The 16,870-nt window shown below is 39.5% G+C and overlaps 2 protein-coding genes across 2 annotated transcripts; both read left to right on the top strand.

Moving 5' to 3' along the window:
* Positions 1–3,161: 3,161 nt before the first annotated feature.
* On the top strand, positions 3,162–6,499 carry LOC115964548. Its single transcript, XM_031083836.1, has 4 exons — positions 3,162–3,866; positions 4,128–5,483; positions 5,595–5,717; positions 5,939–6,499. The coding sequence occupies exons 1-4, from the start codon at positions 3,162–3,164 to the stop codon at positions 6,497–6,499; spliced, it is 2,745 nt and encodes a 914-aa protein (XP_030939696.1).
* A 162-nt stretch (positions 6,500–6,661) lies between these two features.
* Positions 6,662–7,180, top strand: LOC115964547. The gene has a single exon (XM_031083835.1). The coding sequence runs from the start codon at positions 6,662–6,664 to the stop codon at positions 7,178–7,180; it is 519 nt and encodes a 172-aa protein (XP_030939695.1).
* The last annotated feature ends 9,690 nt before the right edge of the window (positions 7,181–16,870 follow it).

Raw genomic sequence — 16,870 nt, 5'->3', positions numbered from 1 at the left:
TGCCCATGGGAATCCTCATCCCACCCTCTATGAAGGCAATCATTGGGATTACCACTTCTCCCTCTTGCCTTTTTTCATGCCACTCTCCCTCCTTATAGTATCTAATGGCTACTCTTGTAGGGATACTATACTGAGCTTTAAAGCTCTCTAAACCCTCCTTAAAATCTATCAGACTAGTGAATCTACCTATTCCTAAGAGGGATTTGGAGGTGCTAAGAAGATAAGGAGAAGAAAGAAGAGCTGAGGAGAAAAAGATAGAGAAAAGAAAAGTAGCTGGAAAAATAAGTGAAAAGGTTTAAAAGGACTTACATGAAAAAGACAACTCTTCTCGGACTAGCTCTTGGTATTATGAGGGCACAAGTAGTTTGTGTAAGTTTGCAGGTTTAGTGTATGAGTGCTAAAGTGAGAAGGATGATTGATTTGGGCAGTATTTATATCAAAGAGATAGTTACAAGCAGGAAAATTCTCGCCCGGGACTTAGTGAAGTCCTCAGCCGTTGGATCCACATCGCGCCGTAGAACGTGGGAGACCGGGAGCCGTAAAAATTTAGTGAAGGCATGTCTCGAATGTCGAAGCATCTTGAGCGTGTCTTTGGGTAGTTAAAAAGGCATCTTCACAGTCAGAGGTGGTATATGATGAACACAGAGAAACTATAGTGACATCGAAATCCTCCTTTCTTCTTGAGGAGCCAGAAAGAAGAATTTCGAGGGACTATTGTAGGGGTGATAGGCCCAATAGTAAATATCTATGCATATATTAGGCCAGGGGCCCAATCCGAGGATGGGTAAACATCTTCCTAAGAATCCATATTGGTAAATAAAGAGGTGAGGTCAGATCATAACCATCCGAGAAGGCTATTTGAGGAGGAATACTTCTTTAGCTGAGCAAAGCCGAGGTCAGAAGGTGTGGTCTGACACTAGGAGCAACATTTCGGGCGATTCCACTAAAGAGGATAAGTATCTAGAAGGAACAGGACAGGGGGGGCCATGAAATATCTCAAGAGAAAGCTACTACCACTATATTAAATGCACTGCAGCTAACTTTCTGACTGCATTAATGTGGAGAAGACCCCTGAACAATGCTGCCTGGGCTACCCCAACTCACAGAGGGCTTGGGAGGGTGTTCGATGGGACAAGCACTCAAGTAGTGGCTTGGATGATTAACAAGTGGAGGGCCATGATTGTCTAAAGAGAACTATATAATGTAAGAGACCCTCCATGGAGAGGGGATCGAAAATTAAAGAAAGAAACATTGTAGCAATCAAGGACTAAACTTATAATCAAACTTGAGCATCAATATATAAGAACAGATCTCCTCGGATTGTGCTGAGGATGATTTTCTTTAGTTTAAACTTGTCTATCTTCATTTTCTTGTCATCAAAATCTACTTTACTTGTTGTTTGATTCACTAAAGCCCAATTTTACAACCCACTCTCTACAAATTCATTGTTTTTGGCTTTTTGAGCCTAAGTCCATCCACCTTTTGGGCTAGGGACTCAAATCCGGTTCTTACAATTGTTATGGAAGAAAAATAACATTTTATAATATTTCTTTAATGGTGACATTTGGATTCGAATCAATTCTCCCTCTCCACTTAGAATTATAAACAATTTATATATTTATTATTTTATCAACAAGGAGTTCCAATTATAATTTGATTAGTTTTTTTGGAGTATTAGCATGGATGTGACCAATGATTCTATCGGGTCATGAAAACTTTCCATATTCACAAGATGTTGGTATATATTGTTGAGTGACAAATTGAATAAGTTCATGTGCTAGTGCATCACATGACATTAATCTAAAATTCTTTTACCAAAACTTTCCAAAAAATTAATATAAAATTCAATATTTATTTTACTTCACCAAATGGATATCCTAACTAATTCTCATGTGCGCTACACTTTTCACAATTATCGTAGTCCTACAACAAAAATACTACTACCTTCGTCCCAAATTTAACAAAAATACTACTACCTTCGTCCCAAATTTTTAGTACTGTTTAAAAAAATCTAACTTAAAAAAAAAAAAAATCATTTAATTTGTTGTCTTTTAGTTAAAAAATTATGAGTTTTCAAAACTACCCTCATTAATTAAACTCAAATGAAATATTGGTATTAAATTTTTAAATAAAGTTGTTTATTGAATTTTCAAAGAGAATTTAAATCTTGAGATATCCTAAAATGGAATATAGGACTAACAATTTGAGATAGAGGAGGTACTAAAAAGAAAAAAAAATAATTTTCAATAAAAAAAAAAGTAATTGAATAATGGATATAACTCAATTATCTATAATTTATATTTATAAGATACGATACAATTTCTCTTTTTTATAATCACATTTATCTTCCTTTCATCAGTAAAATTTGTCATCATATATTTTATTTTTTTGTATTTTTTTTTATTTTTTTGGTCACAGTTTGCATTATATTCAATTACTGACCATCCAAGTCCATTATGAGTTTCTAAAAAAAAAAAAAAAAGTCCATTATGAATTACATAACTTTTATATAAGCATAATTTTAAGAGAATATATTAAGGAATCATCTTCATTTTTTTTTTTTTTTTTATAAAAAAAATCGCTAACATTTTGTCCTATATAAATAATATGATATATGATATATCACATACTAAGTTACTAACGTACTAAATTTGGCCTAGCTAAAAAAGTAAAAATAGGCTTTCCTCTTCCTCCTGCAAACGCATGAGATTAATATTGATGGAAGCTCGCAAGAGTCAAGCAGGTGCTGGGGGGCCAATGGGTGCAATAGGTGGGGGAGGGATTTTACTTATAGATTGGGTCACATAATTGACTTGATAACTTTATCATTGAACATTAATCAAGCCCAATAGCTATCGAGTGAGTATGGATTTATAATGAAAATGCACATTAAAGTTAATTGTTGGAGTAAATGGAAGAGGTATTGAGTCGTCATAGTTGTTCACAACTAAATAGAATAAGGGGAAAAATAAAGAAAAAGGATGGGTCCGTAGAGAACGAAGCCAAGTTCAGCCCACTAGACACCATTCCTCCATTTTATCAAAAAGAACCTCTAGAGATGAGAACGCAGAAACAGAGGAAATAGAGGGGAACAAGAAAAAGGTGGCAAAGTCTGATATAACGTTATCGGCGGAGGCTGGTTCCCAGCCCTGCTAGAACCAATGAATCTTTTAGCATGGAACTGCCGGGGGCTTGGGAACTGCCGTGCAGTTCAAGAGCTTGTAGACATTGTACAAGCGCAAGGTCCCAAGATCGTGTTTTTGTCGGAAACATGGTCAGATAAAGATTGGATGGAATGGGTTCAATGTCAGTTGAAGTTTGATGGATGTTTTACTGTCCCAAGTGAAGGGAGGGGCAGTGGGTTAGCACTCTTGTGGAAAGAAGAAGATGTGGTTTGGGTTGATAGTTTCTCACAGTACCATATTGACGCGTTAGTGCATGGCGGTTCGGATAATAGATGGCACTTGACTGGCTTCTATGGTGAACCGAAAACGAATAGAAGATCTGAGGGATGGGACATGCTTTGTATGTTGAATTCTAAACCAAAGCTCCCATGGTGCTGTCTTGGAGATTTCAATGAGTTATTGGAGGCTAAGGAAAAAAGAGGTGGTGCACAACGGTCCCATAATCTCATGCAGTCCTTCCGAGATGGTGAATGGATTTGGGAGCGTCTAGACCGAGGGATGGCAAACTATGATTGGTTAGCTCGTTTTCCGACGGGTAGAATCACTCATTTGAATTGCTACACATCGGATCATAGACCATTATTATTATCTCTTAATCCAAACGGGGAAAAACAGAAGTGGAAGCGAAAGCCATTCTGGTTCGAAGCTATGTGGGTCACTAATCCGAAATGTGGGAATACGGTCTCTAGAGCTTGGTCTCATTAGTGTGCAAATGGTACTCCTATGTTCAACATGGCCAGTAAGTTGAAGAGGTGCAAAAAACATTTAAAGAAGTGGAGCAAGACACATTTCGGCAATGTTAAACTACAAATCTAGTAGACAAAGGAATTGTTATGGAAAGCAGAGGAAAGAATGGTCAGGGAGAATAATTATGAAGAGGTGCTGAGGTTGAAGTCAGAATTGAATGTCTTGCTTGATAGGGAAGAACAAATGTGGCATTAGAGATCTCGGGTTCAATGGATTAAAAGTGGTGACAAGAACACTAGATTCTTTCATGGGACAGCCACCAATAGGAAGCGAAGGAATTTTATTAAAGGGCTACGTGATGCTGAGGGTGTTTGGGTATCTGAGGAAGCTACCTTTACAAAAATTTTGGTTGATTTCTATGGCGAACTTTTCACAACATCTAACCCGCAAAATCTAGAATTTGTTTTAGAGGGGATTCAAGAAGTTGTTTCCAGGGATATGAATTCAAAACTCACAGCTCCATACAAGGCTGAGGAGGTTGAATTAGCAATAAAAGAAATGGCTCCTTTGAAAGCTCCTGGCTCGGATGGCATGCCCCCTTTATTTTATCAGACTTACTGGACGGAAGTTGGTATGGATATTACTCAAGCTGTTTTATCATGTCTTAATTTTGGCTCTATTTTAAAATCCATAAATCATACGTTTATTACTTTAATTCCAAAAGTAAAAAATCCGGAGAGAGTCTCTGAATTTAGACCAATTAGCTTGTGTAATGTGATCTATAAAATTGTCAGTAAAGTCATTGCAAATAGGCTTAAACCTCTCCTTAACAGTATCATATCTGAAACCCAGAGTGCTTTTATAGCTGACAGATTGATTACTGATAATGTGTTGATTGCCTTTGAATCTCTCCATCACATGAAAACTTGTTGCTCAAGGAAGACAGGTTTTATGGCTTTAAAATTAGATATGAGTAAAGCCTATGATCGGGTGGAGTGGGCTTTCCTAGAGAAAATTTTACTGAAGATGGGTTTTCAAAATTCTTGGGTATCTCTGATCATGGAATGCATTACTACGGTGTCATACTCTATTTTGATAAATGGTGAGCCACAAGGAATGATTGTCCCAACAAAAGGACTAGGACAAGGGGATCCTCTATCCCCTTATCTCTTCCTCTTTTGTGCTGAAGGTCTAAATGCGCTTCTTAGGAGAGTAGCTGATGATGGACAGATTCATGGTTTCTCTATTAGTAGGCGTGGCCCAAAGCTTACGCAACTCTTTTTTGCAGATGATTGCTTACTATTCTGCAGGTCTACACTAGCAGAGTGCGACAAAATAAAGGAGTTGTTGGCAGTGTATGAAGCAACTTCAGGCCAGATGGTGAACCAGGATAAAACCACTCTCTTCTTCAGTAGCAACACAGATGAAGCAACTCAGGAAGCAATAAAGGGGTCACTTGGTCTTCCGGTAATTCAACATTATGAGAAATATCTGGGTCTACCTTCCTTTATAGGGAGGGGGAAGAAAGCAAGCTTTACCCAAATCAAAGAACAAGTGTGGGCAAAAATGCAAGGGTGGAAGGAAAAGTTACTCTCTCAAGCTGGGAAAGAGGTAATGATCAAGGCAGTAATTCAATCAATTCTGGCATACTCTATGAGTGTATTCAAATTGCCGGTCAGTTTATGCAAAGATATTGAAATGATGATTCGTAAATTCTGGTAGGGGCATGGTGAGAGAAAAAAGTTACATTGGGTGAAGTGGAGTACATTGTGCTCTTCCAAATCTATTGGGGGTATGGGTTTTAGGGATATCCAAAATTTTAACAAGGCAATGCTTGCTAAGCAGGTCTGGAGATTTTTGAATAATCATTACTATTTAAAGTATTTAGCTCTAAATATTTCCCAACTGGAAATATTTTGGAAGCCCAAATACCTTCGAAATGCTCCTATGCATGGAGAAGTATCTTACAATCCAGGGATATCATTCAAAAGGGGGCGGTGTGGAGAGTTGGTGATGGCCGGGTGATAGATATTTGGAGTCATAATTGGTTGCCGGATGTGGGACAGAGCAGAGTGTTCTCGCCTAGGAATGATGCAAGGGTTGAGAAGGTGTGTGATTTGTTTTATCCCAATTCAAAAATATGGGATCCTAGGTTGATTCAACACACTTTCTACCCTTGGGAAGCAGAGAAGATCATGAGGATACATGTTAGTGCTGTGAATATAGAGGACACGCTGGTTTGGCCATTATCTCCGGATGGCAAATATTTGGTTAAGTCTGCATACAGAATGTCGGCGGCGGAAGTTACCAATGGACTTCCTTCTTTGTCGAGTGGGGCGTGTTCCTTACTGTGGAAGCGCATCTGGAAAATTCATGCGCCACAAAGGATCAAGCATTTTATCTGGCATGCGGCAAAGGACTCTCTTCCTACAAAACAAAATCTAGTCCGACGACAGATTCCTGTGGACGTGACTTGCTTCTTGTGCGAGGATTATCAAGAAACGCTCTTGCATGCATTATGGCTGTGTCATCAAGCCAAGTCGGTCTGGAAAACAAATTCTAGATTTTCAGAGTTGTATCGGAAAGCCCATAGGAGTTTTGTGGATCTTCTTGACTCTGTTTTTTAGCAAGGCTCTATTTTCTTTGTCGCTTTCTTCTCAACAATTGCCTGGAGTCTTTGGCAGCGTAGAAACAAGATGCGTGAACGTCAACCCACGTGGCCCATCCAGGAGATATATCTTCGAGCAAAAGAGCTGGTGGTGGAGTTTTTCGAGGTTAATCAGTGACCTATGAATCCAGTGTGCCATTCTCCTTGTGTCAAGTGGTCACCACCAGCAGAGGGTGGGTATAAAGCAAATTTTGATGCGGCTTTTTTTGAAAATAGTGAGCTAGCTGGAATTGGGGTGGTGGTTCGGGACAGCTCTGGTAACGTCATGGGGGCCCTGAGTCAGAAAATTCCAAAACCCCAGTCCGTGGAGCATGCTGAAGCACTTGCAGCCTGTAGAGCTGTGATCCTGGTGAAAGAACTTTTGCTCTCCCAAGCGTGTTTTGAAGGTGATTGCCAGCGGGTCATTCAAGCTATCAATGCATGTGCTTCTAGTCGTACTCTGTTTGGCCATATTATTGAAGTGATTCACTTTTTCAGCTCATCTTTAGCATGCTGTTCCTTTGTTCACGTACGTAGAGAGGGTAATAAACTGGCACATGCCCTAGCTAGAAGAGTAGTTTTATCTGCAGATACTGATGTATGGGTAGAAGAGCTACCCAATGATTTGGATGATGTATTCCGATCTGATTTAGTTCAATAAACTTACTTACCTCTTTCTCAAAAAAAAAAAAAGAAAAAAAAAATTTACTATAATAATCATGCCCTTTGCCTATGGTAATAGGGCACCTACACTCACCATGGGTAGGTAGCTATTCTCAAATATTTCGAGAAAAATATGAGCTTTAACCTCTAAGACAAGGAGTAGTCAGCTTAAACAACGACAACAACCAAAAAACAAAAAAAGATAGTCACATCTTTTAGAGAAAATCATGCTAGGGGTTGTCTTAGGAAATGAACACCTACACTGAAACTACTAGCACATTTGGATTGCCATTAACTTTAGTTAAAAATGACTTGAGAATAGAAAAAAATTTACAAATTCAAAAAGGGAAATTTATCCCTAGAATAGGTTTAGAAAAACTACGGTGATCCTAGAGGTGGCAAAATCAACCTATACCTATTTGCCATCCAAACCTACCCATTTAACTAAGATCCAAACGTACTCAATTATTAATTGAGTTAAACGGGTATTAACCCAATTAAACCCTACTAAAACTAATGTTAATTGGGTTTTAACTAGATACCCAATTAGAACCAAGTATTATTTCTACAAATTGCCTAACTCTAAAATAACCCAAAACCACTAAAAAGACCAAAATATCCATGAAACCTCCAAAATGACAAAAATGCCCCCTAAACCTAAAAAATGGCATAAATACCCCCGAAACCAAAATACCCCCGAAACCTAAAAAATGATCGAAGTATCCCAGAAACAGAAAATGACCAAAATACCCCCCAAATCTAAACAAATGATTGAAATACCCCTAAAACCTTAAAATGACCAAAATACTACTAAAACATAAAAAATAACCAAAATAACCCCGACACCTAAAAACTGACCAAAATACCCCCTAACCTCAAAATGACTAAAATACCCCTAAACTTGAAAATGACTAAAATACCCCTGAAATCTAAAAAATGACCGAAATACCCTTGTAAACACAAAAATTTTCAATTGAAGAAAATCAAACAAATTAAAAAAAAAAATGTGTTCCACAGATATAATTTTGTATTAATGAAGTAGTGAATACAATCTCTAATTTTTTTTTTTTTTTCTTTTTTACTCTTTTACAAGAAGTGGTCCTCTGATTCTATCTTCATTGTGGTCTTGACTTGAACGCGAAATTTTCTTCAATTTGGTTGGAAGATGGATCGAATGGTCTTCACAATAAATCTCTGGCTTTGAGCCTGTTAGAGATTTGTTGTCCTTCAAGCCCTTCAAATGTTTTTCAAGTTCTTCAAAGATTCTTGAGACAGAATTTTTCCAAAACTTGGGTCTCTTGAAAACTTGGTGTTCAAAATGAGAGGGGATGCCTCTATTTTTAGTGATTTCAGAGGATAAACTCCACTTTGAATTGATATGCTTGAAAAGTTGTAGTAGACTCTTGATTGACCCAAATTTGCTTAGAGATAATTATCTCTATTATCTATTTTGATAGAGATCATATTTTGATAGAGATAATAATCAACAAAGATAAATAATTATCTCTATTTAATTTATTTATTTTAATAAAGATAATTATCCATAAATTTTGAATAGGGGATTTATCTTTATCTTGTGGGCAAAGTGACACCTGGCAAATTTAAATATGCCAATATAATATCAATTTGGATGACACATGTCATCATTTGATTTAATTAATTTAATGACATTAATTCAGAATTTGCGGATGTGGCATTTTATAATTGGCTTAAAATTTTGTCTCCTACAACCCCTAAAACCTGAAAATGACCAAAATAGCCCCAAAACCTAAAATATGACCAAAATACCCCCAAAACCTAAAAATGACCAAAATAGCCCCCGAAACCTAGATAATGACCAAAATACTCCCAAAACCTAAAAAATGACCAAAAAATACCCTCAAACCTATAAAATGACAAAAATACCCCTAAACCTTTAAAATGACCAAAATACACCCAGAACCTCTAAAATGACCACAAATAATCTAAAACCTCTAAAATTACAAAAAAATACCCTAAAACCTCTAAAACGACCAAAATAGCTCTAAACCTCTAAAATGACCAAAATACCCCTCAAAATATCTAAAATGACTAAAATATCACTAAACCTATAAGATGAACAAAATACACTCGAAGCCTCTAAAATTATCAAAATAGAGGCTTGGGGTATTTTGGATGTTTCAAGGGTGTTTTTGTTTAATAAAGGTTCTAAGAGTATTTTGATCATTTTGTAGGTTCCGAGCAAATGTTGGTAATATTTTATGTTTTAGGGGTGTTTCGTTAAATTTTAGATTTTGGGGCTATTTTAGTAATTTTCTAGGTTTTGGAGGTTTTTCAATCATTTTTTAGGTTTGGAGATATTTCGGTAATTTTTTAGGTTTTGGGGTATTTTGGTCATTTTTAAAATTTTGGAGGTATTTCGGTAATTTTTTAGGTTTAGGGTGTAGTTTTATCTACTTATAGGTTTAAGGGGCATTTTTGTCATTTTATAAGTTGCGGGTGTATTTGGTCATTTTATAGGTTTTAGGGGGTATTTTGGTCATTGTTTATGTTTCGGGGGGTGTTTTGGTCATTTTATAGGTTTCGGGGGGTATTTTGGTCATTTTATAGGTTTAGGTGGTATTTTGTTTAATTTTTAGTTTTCGGGGGTATTTTGATCATTTTTTAAATTTCAGGGGTATTTTGGTCATTTTCTATATTTAGTATCCAATTCCTTAATGTTTGTGTATTGCCCTGCAAACTCTAACTGAGTACTGGCAACAAGAAAGCATCATGAGGTTTCTCATGGGTTGAACGAGAAAGTCTATTTGCTTCAGTGGGAATTTAATCAGCCTTCAATTTTATTATTTTACAGCTGAAAAACCTCTAAACATGAACAATTTATGATCTCTTTAAGTATAAGCTTTGCTTTGCTTTTTAATATTTAGTGACATTATAACAAGGAAAAGACATATAGTAAAGAATGACCCAAAATGTTATAAAGAAGGCACACCAAAATTTATTGCGTGCACAAAAATTTAACAGCGTCTGTTACTGGATAATGTATGTTCTTTTAATAAATAAAAAAGTGAATTATTCTTAATCTAACATCAATTACAAGCTGAATCTTAAATCTTTATTTTTCAATCTCAAATATTTCTAGATTACGGATTACGATCGATATTATTGATATTGCGTAGTCTTTTAACTACGAAATAATGAAGATAAGTTATGAGTTATGACAATTTGAAATTTTAGATGAAAACATTGAAACATACCTGTAGATCAAGTGCCCAAAGGTAAGGAACATGATCGTTTTCAAGTCGAATCTATTATCGTTACTTCGCCCAAATACCATTCTACATGTTGTTTCCTCAATAAGTTGGCACACCTTCTCACTAAGGTCCTCAACCTCATGTGCAGTTGCGGCTTTTTTCAGTGACTGCACCAGTGATACTACCACCTACTTCCTCATAGGTGCAAATGACTCTATTTTTGAAGCACTCAAAAGTTGCAATGTAATTAGTTCCCTATGGCTGTGCCAATATGGACCATACTCGGTGAAAGCAATACCTTTGGACATACCAATGACCTTGGAGGCTTGGAATATAGTTCGGCTAGCAAAAACGGTGTCATGGGTCTTTAAAAATAGCTCAGTAGCTTGGGAAGATGAGATCACAATAGTTGGGACATGGCCAAGCCGTAATGACATGATGGGTGGTGTGTATTTTTTGGCTAAGCTTTGGAGGGCACGATGAGGGAAGCTACCCAACATGTGAAGGTTACCGATAATTGGTAAAGGCTGAGGACCCGGAGAGAGTTTATGCTCATTTTTTGGGCATGATAGGATGTGTGTGAATGTCCATATGGATCTAACTAGTAGCAGGAAAATGACTACTCTTAATGGAGACATTTTGGAAATTGAGTTGGTGAGGAAAGGTTAAAATTTCAGAAATTGTAAGGTGTTGAGGATTATATATGCACCATTTGAGAGTGGAAAATCCAAACTATGGATCATACCTCTTTTTTGGACACATGATTTTGAAATGACCTTCATATGGTGAGTAATTTTTTTTTTTTATTGGAATACTGAAATTTTATAAATCAACAGAAAAGTTGCAAGATACATCTTGAGAACATGCGTCCTCAATCAGATTGGGAGTTTCCTCCAACCATACAACAAAGTCACCCATTTGTTTTGCAAATTGGGCTAAGATGTGGGATGGCCTATTGCCATCCCTTTTGACATGAGTAAAAGATACAAACCGAAACCTGTCCACCTAGGCCAATATACTTTCCGTGATAGTCTCTATAGAAGCCAGGGCCACCGAAATGCCTGTCAGGATATTTTTGAGGGTGCATGAATCCGTCTCAAAGAAGACTTCTCTGAACCCCATCTCCCACACAAAATGGATAGCAGTTTCCATGGATTTTGCCTTAGCTTCTAACGCAGCCAGAGTGGCTGGGATTCTTTTGCTCATCGCAGCCAAAACCAAGCCTTGAGAGTTCTGTAATACCATCCCAAACCCAGTAGCGTGCTGGTCTTTGAAAACTGCCCCATCCACATTCATTTTGAACCGAGGAGGGTCTAGAGGGAGCCACCTGATAGGCACTGCTGGGATCAAGCAGTTCACTCTCTCATTTGCCTCTCTATACTCTTCCACTAAAGATGCGGAACTTCTGACCAAGGTTTTGCCTGCGCGATGTTTACCTCCATTGCGGACTGTGTTTCGGTCCTTCCAGATTTCCCAACACAGTGAGATGAATTTTTCCATTAAACCCGAGCAAATTGGCCTGTGGTGCACCAATTGCCATGCAACATCAATAAAACTCTAACCACTATCAATAGCGAAGGGAAACACAGTCTTGCTGTTACACCAGGCCTCCTTAGCACAGTCGCAAAACCAGAATAAATGAATGCTGGTTTCTGCCCCTTTCCCACATTGAGGGCAAATATCGTCCTTTGTAATTTGCCTCTTCTTCAAGTTTGATTTGGTTGCTAGAGCTTCGCGGCATGCCCTCCAGGAAAAATTTCGAATCTTATTGGGGAGATTTAAATTCCAGATGCTTTTCCATACCAGCTTCATTCCTACTCCCTTAGAGCAATTCTCCTCACTGTTGTTCCCTATTGCTCTAATACAATGGTAAGCACTGCTAGCAGAGAAGTTCCCATTTTTTGTACCCCTCCACATAATCCTATCCACTTGGAGCCTTAGGCTTAATGGAATGCTCAGGATTAAATCCGCTTCCTCAGGCCAAAAGAGCTGTCTGACTGTAGCAGAGTTCCATTCCCCCAATTCTTCAATAATAAGGTCATTGACCTTTCCACTTGCCCATGGGGCCGTTAGTGGAGAGAGAATCCGAGTGTAGGACTTGGATGGGAGCCAGCTATCTTTCCCTATTTGAATGCTTTTGCCATTACCCACTCTCCAACATTTGCCCTTCTCTACTACTGCTTGGGCAGACATAATGCTTCTCCAGGCAAACGATGGATGCTTGCCAATGGTTGCTTGAACAAAATCACAATCTAAGAAGTACTTTGCCTTGAACACCCTAGACAACAGAGAGTGAGTGTTTGTCTGGAGCCTCCACCTTTGTTTTGCTAGGAGTGCTTTATTAAAACTTTTTAAGTCCTAAAGCCCATTCCTCCGCTTTCCTTTGGTTGACACATTTTCTCCCGGCTTACCCAAGCCATTTTCTTTTCATCTTTTCTTTGCCCCCACCAAAATTGTCTTACCATGCTAGTGAGGTAATCACAAAGTTTATCTGAGAGCTTGAAACAGCTCATTGTGTAGGTTGGAACTGCTTAGGCCACAGCCTTGATGAGCACTTCTTTACAAGCAGCCGAAAGAAGCTTTTCTTTCCAACCTGACAACTTGTGAGCCACCTTGGTCTTTAATTGAGCAAAAGAATTCATTTTGGATCTTCCGATAAGGGAGGGAAGACCAAGGTAAGTTTCGTGTTGCTTGATCACCTGGGCACCAAACATTATTTTGATCTTGTTCTGCATTTCCCCCTTATGTTTCTACTGAAGAATAGAGAAGTTTTCTGCTTGTTTAGCTGCTGCCCCGAAGAGTACTCATATACTTAGAGAATTCTCAGCATTTCCAACCCCTCAGATTTGGTAGCCCTCCCAAAGATTATGCTATCATCTGCGAAAAAGAGATGAGAGATTTTTGGTACCCTTCTACAAATAGACATTCCCCTTAATCTCTTTTCATGGATTGCTTAGTGAAGCATTGCCGAAAGACCCTCAGCATAGAGGAGAAATAAATAGGGCGATAGAGGGTCCCCTTAGTGCAACCCTCTTGAAGGGATGATGTGACCCCTCGGGACTCCATTAATTCAAATGGCATAAGTGACTGTGTTGAGACATTGCATAACAAGAGCTACCCATTTCTCCGAGAACCCCATTTTTTGCATAATCTGCTCCAAACATCCCCATTCCACCCTATCATATGCCTTACTCATATCCAATTTCAAAGCCATTTCTCCCACCTTTCCCTTTCTTTTCTGGCTAATGTGATACATTGTTTCCGAAGCCACCAGTACGTTGTCTGTAATGAGCCTTTCAGCCACAAAAGCACTTTGGTTCTCACACACCAGCTGAGGTAGGACCTGCTTTAGCCTGTTGGCCATAGTCTAAAATGTAATTTTATAAGCAACGTTGCATAGGCTTATCGGGCAGAAATCCGTCACCCTTTTTGGTTCTTTTACTTTTGGGATTAGAACAATGTGAGTCTTGTTGAAATTCGAAGGAGTGATGCCTAAATTAAGAAAATCTAAGACAGATTTAGTGACAATGGGGCTTATCGTTGGCCAGGATTTTTGGTAGAAAATTGGAGGCATTCTGTCCGGCCCCGGTGCAAAGGCGGCATACATCTGTTTCAGTGCAGTTTCCACTTCAGATGCCGAAAGTCCCGAGAAAGGAGGATGTTCATCGGGTTCGACACTTTCTTGTGTATAGAGTGGATCAGTTCTTCACTTATCTCTGGGTGGGAGGTGGAGAACAGGTTCACATAGTAATCCTCGAAGGTTTTGCCAATCCCATCTTCCTCGCTCTACCAACACCTGCTTCATCCATCACCCCTTGGATAGTGTTACGTTGGAATCTACTTGAGGCTTTTGTATGGAAAAACGACGTGTTTTTATCACCATGCTTCAGCCAGCTGATCCGCGACCTCTGTTGCCACATGACCTCTTCCGCTTCTAGTAGCTTGTTTATTTCCCTTCTTGTGTATTCAATTTCTTCCATAGTGACTGCAGACCCCCTGTTACATTCTATAACTTCTAGTCTGGCTTGCAGAGCCGCAAGTTTTTTACCCACACGCCCAAACGAAATCTTATTCCAAGAGGACAAGGAAGCTCTACATTCAGCCAAACAAGAGAAAAGCAGGAAAACCGAATCCTTACTCTCTCCTCTGCCCCAAGCCTCTTTTACCACCTTTGTACATGTTCCTTCCTTAAGCCATATTTCTTCAAAACGGAAAAGTTTTTTTCGACACCGCTTCTTGTTTTTTTTTCGGACATCCTTAAGGACCAGGATACAATGGTTAGATGAGGAATTGGGTATATGATGCAATTGCATTTGAGGAAATCTAGCTGCCCAGTTTGTTGAGACTAACGCTCTGTCTAACCTTTCTCTGACCCACCCTCTGTTTCTCAGCTGCCTACACCAAGTAAAATCCTAGCCCGTATAACCCAAATCACGAAGATTGCAAGCATTGATTACCTCACAAAAATTTCCCATTTGCATTAGAGGGTGAGCTTTGCCACCCTCCTTCTCACCCCCATTCATCAGTTCATTAAAGTCTCCGAGACAGACCCACAGTAAAGAGTTTAGAGAAGAAAGCCTTTTAGCAATAGCCACGAGTCCCCCCATTTTCTTGTTTCAGGGTGTCCATAGAAGCCCGTTAGATGCCATTGCATCCCATCATCCCCTTGGCCAATAATCGCATCAATGTGGCTGTTCGAATAGGATTGGACATCCACCTTCAGCTCTTTTTTCCACAAGAGTGCAAGACCCCCACTTCACCCCTTGCTCGGTACTACCATCTCTTGGGTACGATTCAAACCTTCCTTAATACCAACCATTTACGAAACTACAAGCTTTGTTTCCATTAGAAAAATAAAATTGGGATCTTCAGAAGACACTACCTTCTCGAAAGCACGAACTGTACGCCGGTTCCCATGCCCCCTACAGTTCCAAGCCAGAGTACTCATTGATGACGACGGGGCTGCACCGCAGCATACGCCGATCCCAAGTGTCATGCCATGAGTTGACCCATTAAAGCCACTTCTTCCTCCTTCTTGCTCCGTTTTTCAGTTTCCATTTCTTTCTGGACTTCTTTTGTTGGCGTCGTCCCCTTCCTCTTCAAACCGGTTTCAGGCACGGCTTTGTTGTAGCTTGTTGCTGTCTCACCATCTCTCCTAAATATTTTTCACGTACCTTGAATGCCCCCCTTTTCCACTTCGTGATTTTGGATTTCATTCTCCCCTGATGGTGCCTTGTTTTCTTTTCCCCTACTCTCAGTGAGATTCTTTTTCTCTGGAAGTTTCTGGTGGGTACTCGTGCTCTGCCCTATGTTGATATTTCTTAAGTGTAGGGCTTAAGAATGGTCCTTTTGGAGTACTTCACCCCCCTACTTCTTAAAACCCGGTCCCCTTCTTCTATTGTCAGAGCAAACTGGCCTTGGCCTTTTTGGGCCTCGTTTAGCTCTTTTGCAAGCCTATATGGACTAGTTGAGTCAGCAGTTAAATCTGGGCTTTGTATTTGGGTCATGTTAACTTCTTCTTTCACTCCAGTCCCCAACACCTCCGGTTGTTCAATATTCGAAAATCCTAAGCCACCTCTGTTACACTTCTTTAGCTCCTTGATTCCCGTTAGTTCCTGTACTGTAACATCATCATTTATGGCACTGTCTATCTCCAGCAATTGCTCTTCAAAGTTTACTGGCTTCTTTTCCTGGGGTGTCACATCCATCATTACCAAGTCTGACACTTTGGCTGCTTCTTTCGGCGGAGGGGATATCTCACTGTTGTCGCACACCACCCTAGGTGACCACCGATTGTTGTTTACGTTTCGGGTGTTGCACTGATGTGCCCCTTCCTTGCTTTTTCCTTCCCCTCCGTTTTTCCGGTTAGGAACTTCCGCCACCTGTGGCCTTTGGAGCCTTCCCGGGTCTGCTTGGAGCCAGGGTCCGAACTACCTTTCTTCAAGCGCTAGTGATTCTTTGCTATCAATCCAAAGCGGGCAATCTCTGTTGTCATGGTCCAGTTTGCCACACCAGTAGCAGAAAATAGGGAATCGCTTGTAGCGAAAATCCACCCATCCCTTTTCATTGCCACCCATGCGGGCCACTTTTCCTCTACACAGTGGTTTTGAAATATCGATAGTTAAGCGTAACCTTAGGTACTTTCCCACACAAAAACCCCTTGGCCCTACATCTACATTCTCTATTACCCCCATCGAGCTGGCAATCTTTTTGGCCAGCTCTGTTGTTTGCGTTCGCAGAGGCAAGCCATGTATCTGAATCTAGAAAGGGGTTTTGTCGAAACTTAATGAGGAGACAGAGTCCCCTTTTCCCAGTTTTTGGAGGACTAGAAGGTATTTATCAAAAGACCATGGGCTTGCCCACAGCACCCGGTTCATATCCTCTTCATTTTGGAATAGGAAGAGAGTTGTGTTGTCTCCAACGTCTTGAATCTCGAAATTCTCCGTCGTCTTCCA

Source organism: Quercus lobata, chromosome 10 (genome assembly GCF_001633185.2).
Source record: "Quercus lobata isolate SW786 chromosome 10, ValleyOak3.0 Primary Assembly, whole genome shotgun sequence".
NCBI classification, from domain to species: Eukaryota; Viridiplantae; Streptophyta; class Magnoliopsida; order Fagales; family Fagaceae; genus Quercus; species Quercus lobata.
Note: the sequence above shows the minus strand (reverse complement) of the source record. Positions and strands in the feature narration are given on the sequence as shown.